The following is an 18942-nucleotide window of genomic DNA, read 5'->3' on the forward strand; positions in this document are numbered from 1 at the left end:
CATATCTGTCCCCCATCTGTGCAAATAGTGAGTGACCTGCAAGAGGTGTACCTTACAGCAACCATCTTGGGGAGTGTGTTCCAGGGTATAAGCACTGCCTATTCCAAAAGTTATTTGCAACCAGCCAGCAGCCATGGTATTGTTCCTGAAATCCCCAGGCAGGTTTTAGAGGGGTTTAGAGATTAGTACTCACTCATGACTCCTCCTTGGGTAAACCATCACAGTATCTTTTTTTAAATTTTTTTCATCGTTAGATCAAGTGCTATTCTGACATTTTAGAGTCCTCTTCACTGATTATATAACTGGGATATTCTTTATCGACATGTTTGGCTTGGCTGTTTTTCTCTTCAGCTTTTTCATTCACACCTTAGTTAAATAATATTTGTTTATTTACTTTTAGTGTCTGTGTTAGTCCCACTGGGTCTGTGCTCTGTTTTCTGGTGTCATCTGTAATGAGAGGGCAAAATTTATAACGGAAGTTGGAGAAGTTTCCGATCCATTTTTTATACTTGCTGGGAGATCCTCAGGGTCCACCTTTGCTGCCACCATCTCTGGCAAAGTCATCTCAGTTCTGACATGCCTGAAGGATGGCACCTTTGGAGTGTTACACCCCTCTCCTTTGCTGCACTGCAGTGTCAGTGTTTGAATATAAATTCATGCAATGGTATAGGGCTAGAGGTCACAGATTTCTGACCTTCCTGGCTTCAGAAGGAGAGCATGCAACCTGCTGCACAACTGGTACTCAAAAAAAATGGATTGAAGGCAATTTGTAACTTACTGCAAAATTATTTAAAAACTTACAGGTGCTTTTAGGTCCTCTCTATGAGCACACATTTATGTTCAGTAGCTTAGTACTATTGGTATGTCACCATTATGTGCTGAACAAGTCAGATTCAGCAGAGATACTGTGCAGACTTCTGGTCTGCCTGGATAAATGGTTAGAATATGTGCAGTTAGAGCTACAGCACTAGTGTACATTTACGTGAAATCTGTGTCCTGACTACTAGTGAAGTCCTGCCTGGGCTGTCCTTTGACCCTCTTACCTTCCCTCTGAAATGCATGAATATCTTTGAAAGAAGGACATGGAACACTGGGTCATCCGTCCTCTGGAGCTCTTGCTCAGTGATACTGATCTCTGGAGCTCTTGCTCAGTGATACTGATTTGGTTTACTAATTTGAAGCATCCGATACCATTCTGTTTGAGAAGAAAGTGGATATTCTCTACGAACATGTATGTTTAAAGCTGACTTCTCTGCAATCACCAGCCTAGATGTAAACGCCACCATACCTGTTCATTATTCCTTTGATAAGGAGTCCAAGGCTTTCGACAGATTGGGCAAGAATATTCCTCTTTTGCCACATTACTACTTAAATCCCTGAATCACCTCTCCAGATTCCACTGTTTTCTAATGACCAGGCTTTAGAGCTTTTCACCATTCCTGACTGTGGGGTTTAAGGAAGAGTTGATCATGATCTTTATAGCAATTTTCCTGTGAATTAACAAGTCCCACTGTAGTTTTGACTGAGCTTGCTGCTGTGGCTAAGGTGGCAAGCTCAGGAGGATGCCTTTGTAAGGTGGCGATATGTGTAGTTATTCTCCCTTAATGATAACTGTATGCAGACAGTCCTAGATGTCCCCTTCTGGGGGTAAATAATCTTTGGTCAAACCTTCAAACATTTACATTAATCTCCAAAGAAGGAAACTTTCTCTTATCTCTGGGAAAAGCTCTGCCCAGCTGGGACCCTCTATTACCTTCTTCTAAGCCAGACCCAAGTTAGACCCCTGCAGTTGGTAATGAGGTCTGGTGGACATCAGTTTTGCCTCCTTGGACTAAGCTGGCCAAATATCCCAGGAGGCTGATATTGACAGTCCAGTAGTCACAGTTTTGACTGCAGTCTAGGTTTCTCCTTGAGAGCACTTCTTTAAGTTAGCCTTGGCTTGCTGAAGCATTACAGAAGATTGGTAGGTTCTCAGCATGGCTGGGAGTGATGTATTGAAGAACATATGAAGAAGACGCAGCTCTGAGTCAAAGCCATCTCTGCAGAGCTCCCAGGACCGGCCTAGACTCTGCTTATCAAAAGGATCTTAGAGGCTCATTCTGCTTAAGAACAAATCCAGTTGTACTCTCATCCCTTTTTTTGTTCTAAAGAGGACAGGTGTCTTCAATTCCATTATTGGTTTATGTGATTTTTTTTATTAAGCAGAACTGCCAAGTCACGTTCTGGACATGGAGCCATGGGTTATCCTTCCCATAGAAGATGTCTCTCCAGGGGGGTCAAGACACTGCTGCTGCTGGTGCCGCTGCATAGCTCTCCTACATAGCATTGCTGGGTATTTTTTTGGCATATCAATATCTGGTACTAGCAGAACAGGTTTCTCTTAGGACTGGTGAGGTATTGCTTTCAGTACAAAATGTTGCTGTCTTAAGTTCATCTCCACATAGGGTTTTTACAAAGGTGCTAGCCATGGAGTTAGAGGCCTTGCAGTAGACTGTCCTCCATATGTTCCCCTAGTGACTGATGTTTGGTGACATTGTCAAGAGACTACCTGATGACATGCCTGCTTTGGTCACTCAGTGGGTTGCAGACCATGTTGGATGCCTTGAAATTTGGAAGAATTCCTCTGAGGCCAGCATAGAGGACTGCCTTCATCAGGTAAAGCTAGACATGCTCTTCACTGTTATTCCCCCCAACAAGGGTCCATGAGGTCATGACACAAGCAGTCTGGATGAAGACAGTTAAAAAAGACATTTGCATACCATCTGGGATTAATGGCACCCCTAATATTCATGATGCCTTTCTCAAGGATCCTCTTCTGCTGTCAGAACCTTACCATTTGGAGTAGGAGTGGTGAACTGTCAGACCAATCTTGATGCAAGTTTTTCCTTTCTGCACCTAGAATGGTTACCTATTTTGATGATGGAAGGTTCTCTAATGATGTGGTTCTCTAATGATGTGGGAACCCAATCTTGGTTCTTCCACAATTCAGTGGAAATTATTCTGCCTGGAAACAAGTATGTAAAGCAGCTGAAGCTATGACGGAAAAGCTGAAATAGGAGCTGTTGCTAATTTAGTCTGAAATCCATTTTTATCATATTGTACTTAACCATGCGGGTGGTTTGTGTCCACATTCCCTGTGTGCTTTACTCCAATAAAACACTGGTACAGAAAACCTAAATACATTTTCAGAACCCTCCCCCACCCCCTTTTAACTTAAACAAAATGCACAAAACTATGTAAATTTCCAGCAAATTAAGTTTACCCCTCCGGATAGGAGCATTGTCCCAAATTAACAGCTGCATCCACAGACATTGCCCAATCTGAAATTAAGGTTACCAATGCTAAAGGGCAAGTTACAACATGTGTTCTCACTTACACTGATTGCTGTTTTTGTCTCTGTTCCCTTACAGATGTAAAAAAAATAGTTTGCATGATTTTAATAAAAATAAAATTTTAGACAATGAAAAAGTTGTACTAGCTACCGTTAAATAAGCTAAGTTGTGCACTTGTATATTACATGCATTTGTTTATTAATGCTGCTTGGGAAGCAACTACTTGTATAACTTATTCACTTCCACTGATTTCAGCCTTCATTTATTTTTCACTGAACTATTTGCCACTGGGCATTTAAATATTAAATTACATTATACCTCTTACATTTCTCTCAACAAAGAGTGTTCCAGAGCTCTCAAGAAGAATTGCCTACACCTGCAGACTGCCCCTCTCCAGATAAAAACAGTCAGTATTGAGAAAAAGGCTAGTAACTTTGAAAAAAGGCATGAAACAATCTTTGTAAATATCGCTCAGACCACACTTTTCAAAGTGTCCATGGCCACTGTCTATGCCTGCAGCCTTGCTGTCACCCCTGAGAGCATTTCTTAATGGAAACAATGGCTAATAAATTTGCAGTTATAAGAAACATAACATTGTCCATGACTTTCATCATGTCGTCATATTTTTCAAGTCTTTATGCTTAATACCCCTTGTCAGTAAATCTAAACATCAACCCTTTTAGAAACAGGAGAAATTATTTTAATTCTACATATTATACACTCTATACACTTTTAAATCAATATATTAACTTTAACTTGCTTCACTTCAGTCTTTAATATATCTTGCAACTAAGAAAAAGTCCTTGCTTGTTTTAATGCTTTTAGCATATAAAACAGTCACTGAGAAGACCCCCCACCTCACATTTAAAATACTCCTGACTGCACACTATTCACAGCTGCTTTACAATATAACTTGAAATTTGCATAATGAATTATATTATACAATTATTGCCTGTAGGTGACAGTCACTTCTGATGTGACACTGCAGCCCCATTTCAAAATGGGGAAAGTGAGGGGGGAGCGGTTGAGGAGTCACTGCCTGTAACAGAAACAAGAAATGCATGCCTTTTAAGAAGCAAGGGAGAGTTTTACAGAGCTGCCTGGCAGAAAAGAAATTAACTTAACACCATATTCAGACCACTCCAGTAGTAAAGGTTAATTTTTGTTGCACCAGTACAGAATTCAGAGTCACAACGAAAAGCAATACAAGCAGAAATATTCAAGATTAAGAGGGAAGTAATGTAGTCAGACACTTTGTGGGAAAGCCAGAACCATAAGGTTCTATAATGATTTTAGGAAGTTGATCAACATCTCCGAATATGATAGCACTTACCCAGTGCTTAGGGTGTATGAACTTGGGAGGAAATTTGGGGAGGGCAAGGTTCCTGACTACATTAGACCTCAGCAAGGGCTTTAGCAAATCCCCTGTAACAACTGAAGTTAAAGAAAAAAATAACAGAGCTTTCAACACCTGTGAAATAATTCCAATGCACTGTCTTCCCTTTTGGGTTACATGGCCCATAAGTCACTGAAAAGTTGCAGGGGCACCAAGTCCTAAAGCTCCACAGCAAGTGTGCTGCTACCTTTTTGGCTGATATAATCCATTCTGAAGTTTGGGGTTCCATCTAGCCAGGATGTAAGCTGTATTAAATGCTTTAAACCAAGCCAGTTTAACTGTTAATGCTTCTAAGAACAAAAGTAGGCACGATGGAGGTTAACTTGGAATATGTAGTTAGAATGGTGATTAAGTTGCAAAAAGAAGTAGAAGCATTGTGAAAAACTGGCTAATTCCTGACATTATGAAACAAGTGAGCATGTGACGGAAAGTTTGTATCCCACTTTACCGTACTAGCATGGTCCCGTGTAGTCCTAACCAAGGGGAAGATGTGCCTCAGTATAAAGTGGACAGTGGACTCCAACACTGCTTTCAAGCTGTTAAAAGAAGCATTATGTTCAGTGTCTGTGTTAGCATCTTCTGATTTTAACAACCCATTCAAGGTCCATATTTAGGACAGTAAGTACTTCAACAAGATTTTATTGGGAGGATCACAAGGGTGTTTCCCAATTCCCAAACTAAGCAAGGCAGAAGGTAAGTAATCTTCAGCTGAAACAGAATGCCTAGCTGTTAAGTTGGTGCCTCCCTTCCTAAAGTACTACCTATTAGGGAGGGAATTCATTTTAATAACAGACCATGCCCCATTTTATGGCTACATCATCAACAAGATAGGTGCACAACATTGTGCAGGTGGTCTTATCTTTATGGCCACTAAAATTCAGAGTTCAGCACAGGCCAGGCTCAGCCCACCACAATATGAATAACTTGTCCCAGACACACAGCTCATCCAGTAGGCATTAAAATCCTAAGGGTTTTGTGTTGAGGAACGTTGAATTGTAGCATAGTGTTATGGCTCTTACCAAATGGTGAAGCATAAGTGATCCAAACATTTGTAAATGTGAATGCTGGCCATGTATATAGAGCTGTTGCATGAATTTATTTTAAGAAGAAATTCTTCTTTACCATGGTTAGCTTGTTTCTTTAAGAGGGGAGATACTTTTCCTGTATTAGCTAGATCAGGTTTATTTAATGAAGTGATTAAAGTTGTATGAAAGGAGAACTAACCCCCCCCCCCCCTACAGAGTTTGTCCATGTTGGAGAGAGAATTGAGCTGCAGAGCAGTGGCTGTGGAAGAGGGACAGCAAAAGTGAAAAAATACTTTGAAGAGGACAGCAGGAGAAAGCTAGAGATTATTCCTGTGATAGGAGTCCGGAAGAGAGAGGGGCTGACAGGGAGAGGCCACCTGAAATAGACTGCAGCTCAACTATATGGGACTGTGTTCAAGATAATTGACTTGAATCTTTGTTAAAACTTTTTATTTTGTGAAGAATCTTCTGTTTTTTTTGCATTTTTGTATAGTAACTCTGCTGCCTTTCTGTTCCCCAGCAGCAAGAAAGAATAAATGGGCTTCCGGCACTATATCTAGGTTTACCTACATTTAGGAATACTATAAAACAATGGAAGCATGATGATGCCCATTACAAGACTTTTGCAAAGTGATTTTCTTTATAAGTGCTCTGAATTGTAAAGTTTTTTTTTGTGCTTGTAACAAAGTCAGTAAATGATTTTTTTTATACAAAAATGTATTTTAAATTAACTGTTAATGTGACTGTGATTACAGCAAGATTTATCCAGATCCACTGATATTTACTTGTTACACTTGTTGGTGAATTAGACCATCTGTGCATAAATCCAGAATTATATTTAACATTGCATTAGTTGTTGTGGAAGTGTATTTAAGTCACTTTTGGTTGACAGTGACCCTGCAAGCATCAGTCCCGCTATGTCCTTTTGGCTTGTGTTTTCCTCCTGACCATTAGCATCCTAAGGTACAATGAGAGGGGAGCCAGTTGCTGGGGATCATGGCCTGCACCTTATGAAGTCCTAAAAGCCTCTTCCGATGGGCAGATAATGAGGTGCAGTATAAGATTACTTCCACAGTTCCATGTAGAGTGCATGAACATTAGTAAGTTGGCTTGTGCTCCTCAGAGTCCTTAGTTTGCAAGGGCTGCAGTCCCAGCCCTTTCCCAGATGAAGGTCTTCTACCAGTTGCCCACCGATAAATCCTCAGTTGGCTACTCAGGGCCATCCCTGCCTGGCAAGCTGCTCCAGCAACTAGCCCCCTAGTTGAACTTAGGTCACCTTGCGGTAGAGTTAAGGCCAGGAACTGTATACCATGGAGCTTTCTTATTGCTGAGGTGTATTAGGAATATTCAAGGGGTTGGGAGGGTGGCCTAATGGTTAAGGTGTTTGCCTTACAAACACAAGGTGCAGTGTTTGAATCTTACAAGGGATAATTGGCTAGGCTTAAAATGGCTCGCAAGGGCAGTTAGCTTAGTACAAATCTATGAACCTATAAGAGGCACTCTTTCAGAGGCATGGGAACATGTATGTTTTTTCCCCTTTTTTTAATTGGTGTATCCATCAAGACAGCGACCATACATTCCAGCACTAACAACTCATTCATCCCTTTCCTAGCCAGTTGTCTAGCAGTTTGTATCTGTGTTGAATCCTGGTTACCAACATTATAGTTAGGCATACTTTCCCCTATGTTCGTGAGTTTGGCATATGGTATGTTTCATGACTTTTGACAGAAGACACTTCTACAGTGATGGCTTGCTCTTCACAAAACACCGTTACCAAGATTTATAGTATGGACATTGCTTCCAGATGTATGATATGCACATATGCACACTGATTTGAACAATTTGCAGCACCAATGCCTTTTAAACTGCATTTTTACTAGATGTGACTGTAGCTGCTCCATAGTGTAAGGAATTAACTTTTAAGCCTATTAAAGCCATTACTTAAAAATGTCCAGGTGGAATCTAAAGCTGTATCAGAATTTCAGTTTTGTTTAACAAAGCTGCACTCCTACTTTGCTACTTTAACCAGAAGACTATGTTTTCATTCCTCAGCTTGGGGTTTTGGGTTTGTCAGTGTCACTGTGATAAACCTGGCCTCCTTACTGGGAGTCTTTGTTGTGCCCTGCACCAACAAACCCTTTTTCTATCGTTTGTTAATCTTCTTCATCGCCCTGTCCATTGGAACACTGTTATGTAATGCAGTTTTTCAGCTCATCCCAGAGGTGCAGTACAGATTTTAATTATATGTATATAACAAACATGATGTTGGTCTTTGGAATTTAATTAAAAAAAAAGAAAATAATTCATTACAGATTTTTTTTTTCTTTGCTGTCTTCAGGGGTGTAATGTTAAACCATCATAGTACCAGAAGCCATGTCAGTCAGTTCTCTAACCTGCCAGATCAATTTCTGCAGTCTTTTACTGCTGTGTGTAAATCTGACTGTGACAAAAGCAAGATTTTCGGGGGGGGGGGGGTTGCCTGTAAGGGGAGAGATGTGGTCTGAAATGGCTCTGATACTCAAGGGTATTCTTGTTTAATATTCTAGTAAGTACGTGGGACAGCTCTGGAGTCAAACTGGAGAGAAAGCGATTACCTGATTAGAATACTTTAAGAACACAGAAACCAGACCCCCCCCTTTTAACAGGTGCGTTTCTGTCTTGAGATTTTGAATCTGTGAGATATCCCATCAGGGATGTTTTACAGATATCATATAACCTGGTTGCCACTAGAATCTCAGATGTTTGTCACTGTTACTGATGGTAATGTAATTGTAAAATGCAAGTCAAAAACTGTATTCACATTTTGTAGCAGGAGAGATGAAGCTTTTTGTTTCTAGACTGATAACTATATGAATATGTACCGGATTATGTAACATAGCTTGTTATGAGAAATGCAATATGGTGGCATGTAACGTTTATTTCTGTAACTCCCTAGCAGTGCATTCCTATCATCTGGTATTTGGTACACTGTATGCTGGCAGTCTCACTGAAGGCATTGAAACTAATGGATATCCTTCAGTTAGCCTTTATGAGAAGTTCCTCTGGAGGTAGTTTTGAATATTATCCACAGGTTCATACAGTTTCTCCTCTAAGAACGGCAAAGAAGGAAGAGACCATTGTCATCTACAGTTCAGAGAAAAAGTATGTAACATAAACATTATCGTTTAGATTTTCTGGCTTCATCATTCACTGTCTTTTGCGTTAGAATGAAAGAAGAAAAGATATTACACATTTTGTATGTCTAGGGTAGCAGACACAGATCCATGATAGTTATTTTATCATTTGTCCAGTTTGTTGATGTAAAGGCAGTGTATGTACTGTTTAGGCTGAATTTCGATGGATCAGCCTTGGTTAACCATATACAGTCCTGCAGATACACACTGTACATGTGTGTTATCACATTCGGAGTAAGAAAGCTCTAAAGGTGAAGCACTATTCTGACTCCTCCTCCTACTTCCCTTTCCCAGCCTCTCACACCCAAGGAGGACAGCTTCACATTTCTTTGGTAATCCCATGAACCCCTTTGCCATTTATAGGTATGGTTCTATACTTGGCATCACTTTCTGTCTGGTTGTCTGAGATCAGCTTGAACCATGTGCTGCTTTCATGCCAAACCTGTCCACGTAACAAGATCGTTGCTTAACTGGGCATGCCTCAAGGTATCAAGAGCTTTATTTAGCAAAGTTTCTTCAGTTGTGACCGTCCAAAAATCCTTTGCCATATATGCCATAGAGCCATACAAGATGTACAATAGAGCAATGTTGTGTCCTACCATCAAACAATGACCTGTACAAGATGTACCACAGAGCCGTGCTGTGTCCTGCACCATGCTGTGTCCCACCATCAAGCGATGATTGCGTTCAAGGCTTCACATCTGGATCACACTTCCCTTTGATGCAATACAAGTGTGGTTTTAAAATGGAAACTTTCAGTGTGACTTGCTGGCTCACTGGTAGAACTGTGCATTTTGATTTTGGCAACCTGGATTAGGAAGTTTGTACAGAATCAGGAAATTTGTACAGATTTGCTTGGTGGGCATGTGGGTTCAGGAGTGCTTGTTACAACAGAAGACAGCTAAAGTGAGTGGGTTAGGGAGACTGTGAAATTCAGTGTGGCACTTACCCCTGATACTGATCAAGACAGCTTGTTTCATCACCAAGAGCAAATAGCAGGCAAGTGGAGGGAGTTGAATCAACATGCCCAAAAACCTGGATTAGAAAGGAGAACAAAGTGGAGAGGTGGCAGGAACTGTCCCAGCTAATACTGAACAACTGCACCATGTCTGCTTGTTTGTATGGGTGGTATGCAAGACACTGCCTATGTGAAGGTGATAGGGCACTTTGAGAGATCCCTTTCCCCTGTTGTGCAACAGTCGTTCACATGGTGTCTGCTTGTTATGCGGCTGTGGTTTGGGCACACCATCAGTCGTTCACATGGTGTCTGCTTGTTATGCGGCTGTGGTTTGGGCACACCATCAGTCGTTCACATAGTGTCTGCTTGTTATGCGGCTGTGGTTTGGGCACACCATCAGTCGTTCACATGGTGTCTGCTTGTTATGCGGCTGTGGTTTGGGCACACCATCAGTCGTTCACATGGTGTCTGCTTGTTATGCGGCTGTGGTTTGGGCACACCATCAGTCGTTCACATGGTGTCTGCTTGTTATGCGGCTGTGGTTTGGGCACACCATCAGCCGCTCACATGGTGTCTGCTTGTTATGCGGTTGTGGTTTGGGCACACCATCAGTCGCTCACATGGTGTCTGCTTGTTATGCGCGGTTGTGGTTTGGGCACACCATCAGTCGCTCACATGGTGTCTGCTTGTTATGCGGTTGTGGTTTGGGCACACCATCAGTCGCTCACATGGTGTCTGCTTGTTATGCGCGGTTGTGGTTTGGGCACACCATCAGTCGCTCACATGGTGTCTGCTTGTTATGCGGTTGTGGTTTGGGCACACCATCAGTCGCTCACATGGTGTCTGCTTGTTATGCGGCTGTGGTTTGGGCACACCATCAGTCGCTCACATGGTGTCTGCTTGTTATGCGGTTGTGGTTTGGGCACACCATCAGTCGCTCACATGGTGTCTGCTTGTTATGCGGTTGTGGTTTGGGCACACCATCAGTCGCTCACATGGTGTCTGCTTGTTATGCGGTTGTGGTTTGGGCACACCATCAGTCGCTCACATGGTGTCTGCTTGTTATGCGGTTGTGGTTTGGGCACACCATCAGTCGCTCACATGGTGTCTGCTTGTTATGCGGTTGTGGTTTGGGCACACCATCAGTCGCTCACATGGTGTCTGCTTGTTATGCGGTTGTGGTTTGGGCACACCATCAGTCGCTCACATGGTGTCTGCTTGTTATGCGGTTGTGGTTTGGGCACACCATCAGTCGCTCACATGGTGTCTGCTTGTTATGCGGTTGTGGTTTGGGCACACCATCAGTCGCTCACATGGTGTCTGCTTGTTATGCGGTTGTGGTTTGGGCACACCATCAGTCGCTCACATGGTGTCTGCTTGTTATGCGGCTGTGGTTTGGGCACACCATCAGTCGCTCACATGGTGTCTGCTTGTTATGCGGCTGTGGTTTGGGCACACCATCAGTCGTTCACATGGTGTCTGCTTGTTATGCGGCTGTGGTTTGGGCACACCATCAGTCGTTCACATGGTGTCTGCTTGTTATGTGGCTGTGGTTTGGGCACACCATCAGTCGTTCACATGGTGTCTGCTTGTTATGCGGCTGTGGTTTGGGCACACCATCAGTCGTTCACATGGTGTCTGCTTGTTATGCGGCTGTGGTTTGGGCACACCATCAGTCGTTCACATGGTGTCTGCTTGTTATGCGGCTGTGGTTTGGGCACACCATCAGTCGTTCACATGGTGTCTGCTTGTTATGCGGCTGTGGTTTGGGCACACCATCAGTCGTTCACATGGTGTCTGCTTGTTATGCGGCTGTGGTTTGGGCACACCATTCTAGGTTGTCTGGTTGTGGACGACTGACGCATTTGAATCAGGCTTGCCAGTGGAAACCATGGGAACACTATAAGTACTGTCTTCAGAGCCTCTCTTTCTGTTTTTATTGAAAACGTATGTCACTTGCAATTCCTTCCAGAGGTTATGTGGATATTTCTTCTAAGGTCAACCCTAGTGACTTAAAAAAATAAAGAGTCCTTTATGCCTTTCCTTATGAAAAATTTTTTTTTTTGTTTTCACATGGAGCTGTTTGTGTTACCTGTGGTAGAGTTACCCTAACAGGTAAAAGGCAAATTAAAAATTATTATACATCATTGTGTTACAGACTGGTTGGTAACATGGTGCTCAACTCTTACTCCCTAGGTCTTCTTTTGGAAAAGACATGCAGGGATGCTACCTGGGAGAAGTGTGCATGTATGTTCATTCACTGTCAGTAAAATCATGGATAACTGTTGAACTATGCAAAATTTGAGCTGTATGCATATGATCCAAATTATAGTTTATTTGTATCAGAAAATTCTGCTGCTTCTATTCAGAGGATGCCCACATGATACCTGACCTGTGACAAGTGGTATGAGTACTACAAGTCTGGATGTTTCATGGAGTGCTGCATAAAAAGTATACAGCTGAAGTGAGATAACCAAAGTGTTACTGGAAGAGCTTGGTTCAGAAGTGACCATTGGCCCTCTTGCCAGACTGCTATGGTGTGAATGTACAGGAAATAATTATAACAGAGCTGTACTTAAGGAACTGAAATCCCAGTTTTGGATAAATTACATTTTACACTAAAGAAAGTTAATGATGCTTCTGTGCTCTTTCTTTGTTGAGGGAGGAAAGACATTTACTTAGAAGGGAGTGTGCACTTTGTGTCACATTTTGGGAAATGTAGGAGTCTCTTTGTGGTTTGCGTTTTGGTATTATGCTTTATTTTTGACTCCAGAGCTGCCATTGGCCATTGAACATAATTTGGTCCTTGGGAGAAAGTATCTAATTGTTAAATTTGTTTTGAGATTTTTAATGATGATGATGATGCTTTGTGGTGAAGAGCTGCTTAGTATGGAACCTTCTGTACAGGGAAATGCGTAAGATACTAACCGTATCCATTTATTTGGGATGGTATTGTGATAATCCTATTATGGTTTAGGCTGAATTGTGAAGTGCAGTTCTGCAATTACCCTTCTAGAGAGGGCTAATTGAATGTGTGAAATCTTGAAATTGTCTTGAGTACCATTCACATAGTCATGTAGACAGAGCCAACCCTAAGAAAAATGAATAGATTAGGTAAACAATGTTGGTGGTCTGGTGATCCGCAAGTAATTTGTTACATTAGTGCATGGTAATTCTCATCATGTACTCAGTGCAGAATGTGAAGGATACCTTTGATTTGGGATATTATGACTGGGCTTACCAGTGGTCATCTGGATCAACAGCCCAGGATTAACCAATGAATCTAAGCACAAGGGTAGTGTATTACATACTTATGTGGTAAAGAAATGTTCACATAAGGCCCTACTACATGTTCATTAAAAGGGGATCATTCCCAGCTATCTTAGGAATTCTAATTAAGCAGTTACACTGCCCAGCATTACTATTTGCCTGTTGTAAGCATTCTTGACTGCCTGACTAGAATAGAGTTTCACCAACCAAAAAGGGTGTTTATTTCGTGGTGTGCCACCCTCTGTGTTAAAAAAAATGTCTCCACATCCCAGTTTTGTTCTTGTCCCTTGCAGTTGTAAGTCTTGTTCCCGCTTCTCTCTGCGTTGTTCTGACCTTCATTTGTTTTTGGGATTTAAAAACTCAGACTATGTCCCTCTTTTTTCCATTAGCTGGCATGTAATCAGGGCCATCATTCAGTCTGTTTTTATAATCTTAATTTTCTGACCTAATTTGTGTAGTTAGTTAAATTTTGAACCACCATATTCATCACATTGTTCTTTGTGTCATCTACAGCTGCAGCATACTGGAAGAGTGGACTTTGGTTCTTTTAACTTTTGTCCTTGTGGTAAAAATCCCAGCATTTTTTTCCTTGTAGTGCCCACCTGTATTGAACAGAATAGATAGTCTTCATAGAGCTCAGTACTGCAATGTGTTTCTTGTTGCACTCTTTTCAGCAACCCCCCCCCAAAAAAAAAATGGGGAGGAGGCAGTGGAAGAAAGATGCCTGCTCAAAACTGCCGAACTTGCAACTTGTGTACAGCTGACCCTCATGTTTCCATTCTGATTTTTTTTTAATCTTGGTTTGAATTTATATGCCACCACCACTGTTGCTGACTTGTCATTTGCAGGTCTTTGACTTGTCATTTGCAGGTCTTATCACAAAGTCTGTATTTTAAGTCAAGCACTTACTCCTTTGTGTTATCACACATGCTGTATTCCTTTCCCTTTGTATATACATTTTGACCCACAGCCACTGCTGTGACACTGTAGTAAGTCTGTATTCTCCATATTATTTCCCCAGTTTTTTTCTTTAAAGTGTGTGTGTGCACAATTCCTTGAAGGTACTGCTGAGTAAGGTACTTGCTGTAATAGTCAGCATTCTCCAGGGAAGCACTACATTATTATAATATAGGGGCAGGTTTATCTTCAGAGTTCTGTCTGTATACATTTTCTAGAAATACCAGCGGTGCAGCTGTAGCCAATGCTGGTGCTAATCCCAGTGCAACCTGCATTGGTTTTGCACTCATCTGTATTAGATGTAATCTCAAGGCTTTTATTCATCTTACTGGAGAATTTGTCCCTTGCCTGACAAGGTGAATGTTGCTACCCGTGGGAATAATGTAAATTAAGGTGGTGACCTTTTTGAACTTTGGAAAATATTAGTGGATATCAAACTAGAACATTGTAATTGTGTACAATAACTGTTTCTTAGGAGAATGGAGAGGATGGTGACAAGTGATGAAGTAATTCTCAAATGTCTGTAGTTAAGGTGAGCGCCTGCTCTTATGTACTCCTTTAATTCCTGAAGAAATAATTCATCATTTATACATAGTGTTTGGGTAGTATCCAGAGTGTGGTGGTCACAGTTGTCTTCCATAACTGTGGGTGGTAGAAAAATATCAGCTTGTCCCATGCAGGGCAGACTACAGCACATCCCATGCAGGGCAGACTAGCCCAGTGTTCTTGCTGCTTGTCTTACCCAGGTTACCCCATCACTATTCCTACACTTTGTATCCTGAGCCTAATGTACACCATTGGAAAGTTCCCTTGTTTCGTGCCCAAGATGCAGAAATGCATAATGCTTTCCTCCAATTAATAGCTTAGAATTCTGTACCAACAGTGACACTGCCTTTACTGTCTGGAAATGCTGCACCTCAGTACTTCAGCCTGGCCATCCCCGAGGGTGAAGAAGATAATGGCTGTGGCAGATAGCCAACAGCAGGCCAAGCAGGAAGATCTCTCATGTAGCCTTAAGTCAGTGCCATGCCAATTAGAATTATAGGATGTGAGGGCCAGATGTTTTTCACAGCCTCCTCCCATTAAGTCTTCCCACAAATTAACCTCATGGTTCTCAAGTGTCACAAGTACTCTACTAGGTAAGAATATCCCTGACATTTTGTATCAGCTGATGATGAAAGGTATGTGAAACGGACACTCCAGTAATCACCTTGAAGATTCGTTTTGTATTACCATTGCTGCTCTTCCTCTACTAGATCATCTAGTGCCTGACCGCGCTTGACCAGTTCATGAGACATCATTCTCTTGAGTTTCCCCAGTGAGAGCTGAGTGGTCAGGCTTAGAATCCACAAGTCTACTGTCTTTTCCCTGAGTCAGTCTCACGCAGTAGTGTCAAGGAAACTAACACACTTCCTTCCAGTCCAGATGGGCCCACAGAAATTACCTAGATACTGAATGTGTAGTACTGTTCGATATCTGGTGACATTTGTCATTCAGGCCATAGGAGCACACCTTGCTGAGAATACTTTTACATCTGGGTTCTAGGACCCCATTGCTAACTTCTTTTTACACATCACCTCACACTTTGAGAGAAGATGGCAGCCTACCACTAGAAACGGGTAGGTAGTGTGCTATCTTTCAGCTGTTCATTTTCAATGGAAGGGAATTATAAGGGTCAGGAAGCCCTTGTATTTGAGACAAACAAGGACTATGAGACCTTCTCTCCCTATGGCTCCCCTTCAAGATGACTTTTTCTTTGAGGAGGCTGTCTAGCTTATAAAGTTCACTATATATTGTCTGATTGCTCTTCTCTGTCCTCCTCAGAAAGGATAAGTCCGTATCTAGAGAAGGATGAGAAGCTTGCATCATTCTCCCCACATGGATTCTTTCTTTAAAGATGCCATATCTACAGCTTGCAAGTATCCAGATGTAGCTCTTTCTACTCTTATGTGGGTGCATGCTTTATATAAACACCTTACAGACTGGGGTGGCATCCAGACCAAACATTCTAGAGCAGATTCCTGTTAAGCCGTTTCATTCAAGCGTGAGTCCCAGAGATGACAACACCACATTCCATTTTATCAGCAAATAAGGGGTCCTGGGCTTCGAACAGCATAGACAACACATTTTCTCCTCTGCGTGCCAGTTTGAGACTTTTTTCCCTTAATTGTCACTTCCTATGTCATTTCAAGTCTTCCTTTGTGAACCATCTTCTGGAAACATCTACACTGGTTTGAAATCCATGCCATTCTTGTAGTTATGTCCTGTAACTGTCCCACACTGTACTTCACAAAGGGGATTTAGAGGTCATCCAGACTTAAGTGATATGAATGATTCTTTTGCTTTTTCTTGAAGGGAGTGTGAGACTTGCACTCATCTTGGACCTCATTCACTTCACCAAGCACATCTGGTACATCAAATTGCAGATGCTGGTTGAGTCATGCCTCTGGTACTGCAAGGCATCTGAATGGTGGTAGTGAATGGGAAGGACATCTTGTAGCACATCGCTGTCTGTGTCTTCAGAGGAAGTTCCTTCAGGTTACGCTGTCTGTGTCTTCAGAGGAAGTTCCTTCAGGTTACACTGTATGGGACTAGCTGTCAGTTTGAAGTATTGATGTTGGTTTGTCGTCTGCATCATGAGAGTATACTAGGTGCTGACCTTTGAGGTTGAGACATTGCAGGACAAGGAACTCTGTTCCTTTACTTGAACAAGTAACTCTTTGTGACCTTGTCATTGATAACTATGCTTTCATGGGTCCTCCCTTGGCTGAAGTTCTGGGTTCTATGTAAACTGGAATAGGTTCTCTCTGATCCTTCTCAGAGGGTTCTATTCACTGGGGCAGAGCTAGACTGTCTTAAGTGCCAGTCATTTATGCGAGCAGAGAGGGTCCAACAAGTAGTAATTTTGGAGGGATGGGGGAGGGCACAGTGAAGAGTCCAAGAGAAGACCTTCCTTTACTTCTTAGATTTCATGGTGGCCATGAGCTTCATACCTTTCTTATGTCACCCAAGCTTCACAGTATTGTTTTAGATAGTGATGTGTGCATTACCTCAAAGCCATCATGTCTTGACAGACTTTTTTTTTGTCAGAACAATGTCACTTGTCTCTAGTGTGGTTGATGATTTCAGTCAATGTCATTATGATCTTTTCTTTCCTGTAACCAAACCCAGAGAATTTCCTGATGATATTTACTTCGTTAGGAAGTTTAGGAGCTCACATGTGCTCCCTTTTTGGTAATTAAAAATAGAAAAATCTCAAAGACTGCATCGAGTAAGCCATAATGTGCTAAAGACAGTGTTCCTTGTCCTAAAAGCTTAGGAAGAAATGTTGATCCTGGAACCCCTCCTGCCATAGTCATCCAGTCCTTGGTATGTCCATGAGTAAATGGGCTGTGATGCTGTCTTTTAGAACTGTATTGAGAAGCAGTTTAGGTCTGGGAGTGATGAGCCATAAACTGGGCCATCAGTCTTAAAACCATACCAGGGAAGTAAATGTGCTGTTGAATCGTCTGGGTCATAGCTGCCATTCTTTTCTGGAGCTGTGGATAAAGGAATCCATTTTAGTCTTCCAAGGGTGGAGCACCCTAAAGATCATTTCTTTGTACTTTTTTCGATATCCATGCTTGCCATCCATTATGCCATTTCCATATCCAGACATTTATTCCCCACTGTAAGGGGAACTCCTTGCCTATTTCTTCTCCTATTTGTTGAAAGCAAGTCCAGGACACAGCCATCGGCTATCAGTCAGGCAATCCTCATCCGCTTTATGGTGACATTGCCACCTACATCACTTAGAGGATTAGAAGTGCTTCCTAAGCAGGACCACATGTTCTCCCCACACAAGCAGTATGAGAGCTACCTAATCCAGCTTAGGTAGTCACATCCATGGCCCTCCTACAGCTGTGGTCTAAGTAACAGGTCCTGGCCTCCCCTAGCTGTTGGAGAGGCATGGCCAACAGCTGAAGAGCCATCATATTCCTTCTCCTGGGTGGGCATACTAGCAAAAAGCTGTGCCTTTCTGTCAACTCGCACCACCCTGCCTCCTGCAGCAGCTATCTAACTGAATTTCAATTGTCTAGGTTGCAGTTGGTGCTTTATTTCTCTGTGTCGCAGAGGTGGTGGTGAGGCACTTTGAAGATTAACTTAAATAAATGTTTGGGATAGTGTCCTCTTGTTCTGCACAATTCATTCCTGTGGCAATGAAAATTCCTATACAACTTTTCACCATTCCTGCTGATTTTGTATATTGCAAAATTCAGAGAATAAATTCTGTAAGTCATCCTTTTTGACATATAGTAGTCAAGAAGGTTATGGTTTTAGACTCTCAGAACCTTACAGTACAGACAGCTGTCTGTTGAGCTTCCCTTGTAAATCACTGCGTGATCATTTATAAAACATTGCTGACAACAACTGATTGAGAGTACACTTGTATGTAACACCACTCACAGATATCAAAATAGCACCCAGTGTGTGAAGGGATAGCCCCCCACATTCTCAGTATTTACAGTATATATACTAATTCCATAGCCACACAGAATTGGGAAAAGAAGAACCTCGCCATCAGTGCACAGCATTCTTGCACAAGCAAAGGTCCTCTCTACATAACAGAAAGGGGCAGTTGGGTTTTCCTCAATTACCTGTAGGGGAAATATTGCCTGTCAAGCCCCTGAAGCTTCCCTCAGTTAGGGCAACAGATGTTGCCCCCCCTCCCCCGGCTTAGATGCTGATTCATATCTTGTGCTTACACTAGCCCTTCCACTGGGAGATTTGGATGAAACAGAAGCTGCTGTGAAGACAAGTGGAAGAGACTCCCTGTCTGCACAGATATCTT

The 18942-nt window shown here is 42.1% G+C and overlaps 1 protein-coding gene across 2 annotated transcripts in view; it reads left to right on the forward strand.

Annotated features, from left to right (window-relative positions):
- SLC39A14 (solute carrier family 39 member 14) overlaps positions 1 to 18942 on the forward strand; it is a 1521355-nt gene that overhangs the window by 1255146 nt on the left and 247267 nt on the right. The window contains exon 5 of one of the 2 annotated variants that reach the window (XM_044082946.1): positions 7806 to 7975. The exons of the other annotated variant lie outside the window; for it this stretch is intronic. Coding sequence (XP_043938881.1) covers positions 7806 to 7975 — 170 coding nt within the window. The remainder of the gene's footprint in view (positions 1 to 7805; positions 7976 to 18942) is intronic. 2 annotated transcript variants of the gene reach the window in all.

This window comes from Protopterus annectens, chromosome 9.part0 (assembly GCF_019279795.1).
Source record: "Protopterus annectens isolate FY-2018-M chromosome 9.part0, PAN1.0, whole genome shotgun sequence".
Classification (NCBI taxonomy): domain Eukaryota; kingdom Metazoa; phylum Chordata; order Ceratodontiformes; family Protopteridae; genus Protopterus; species Protopterus annectens.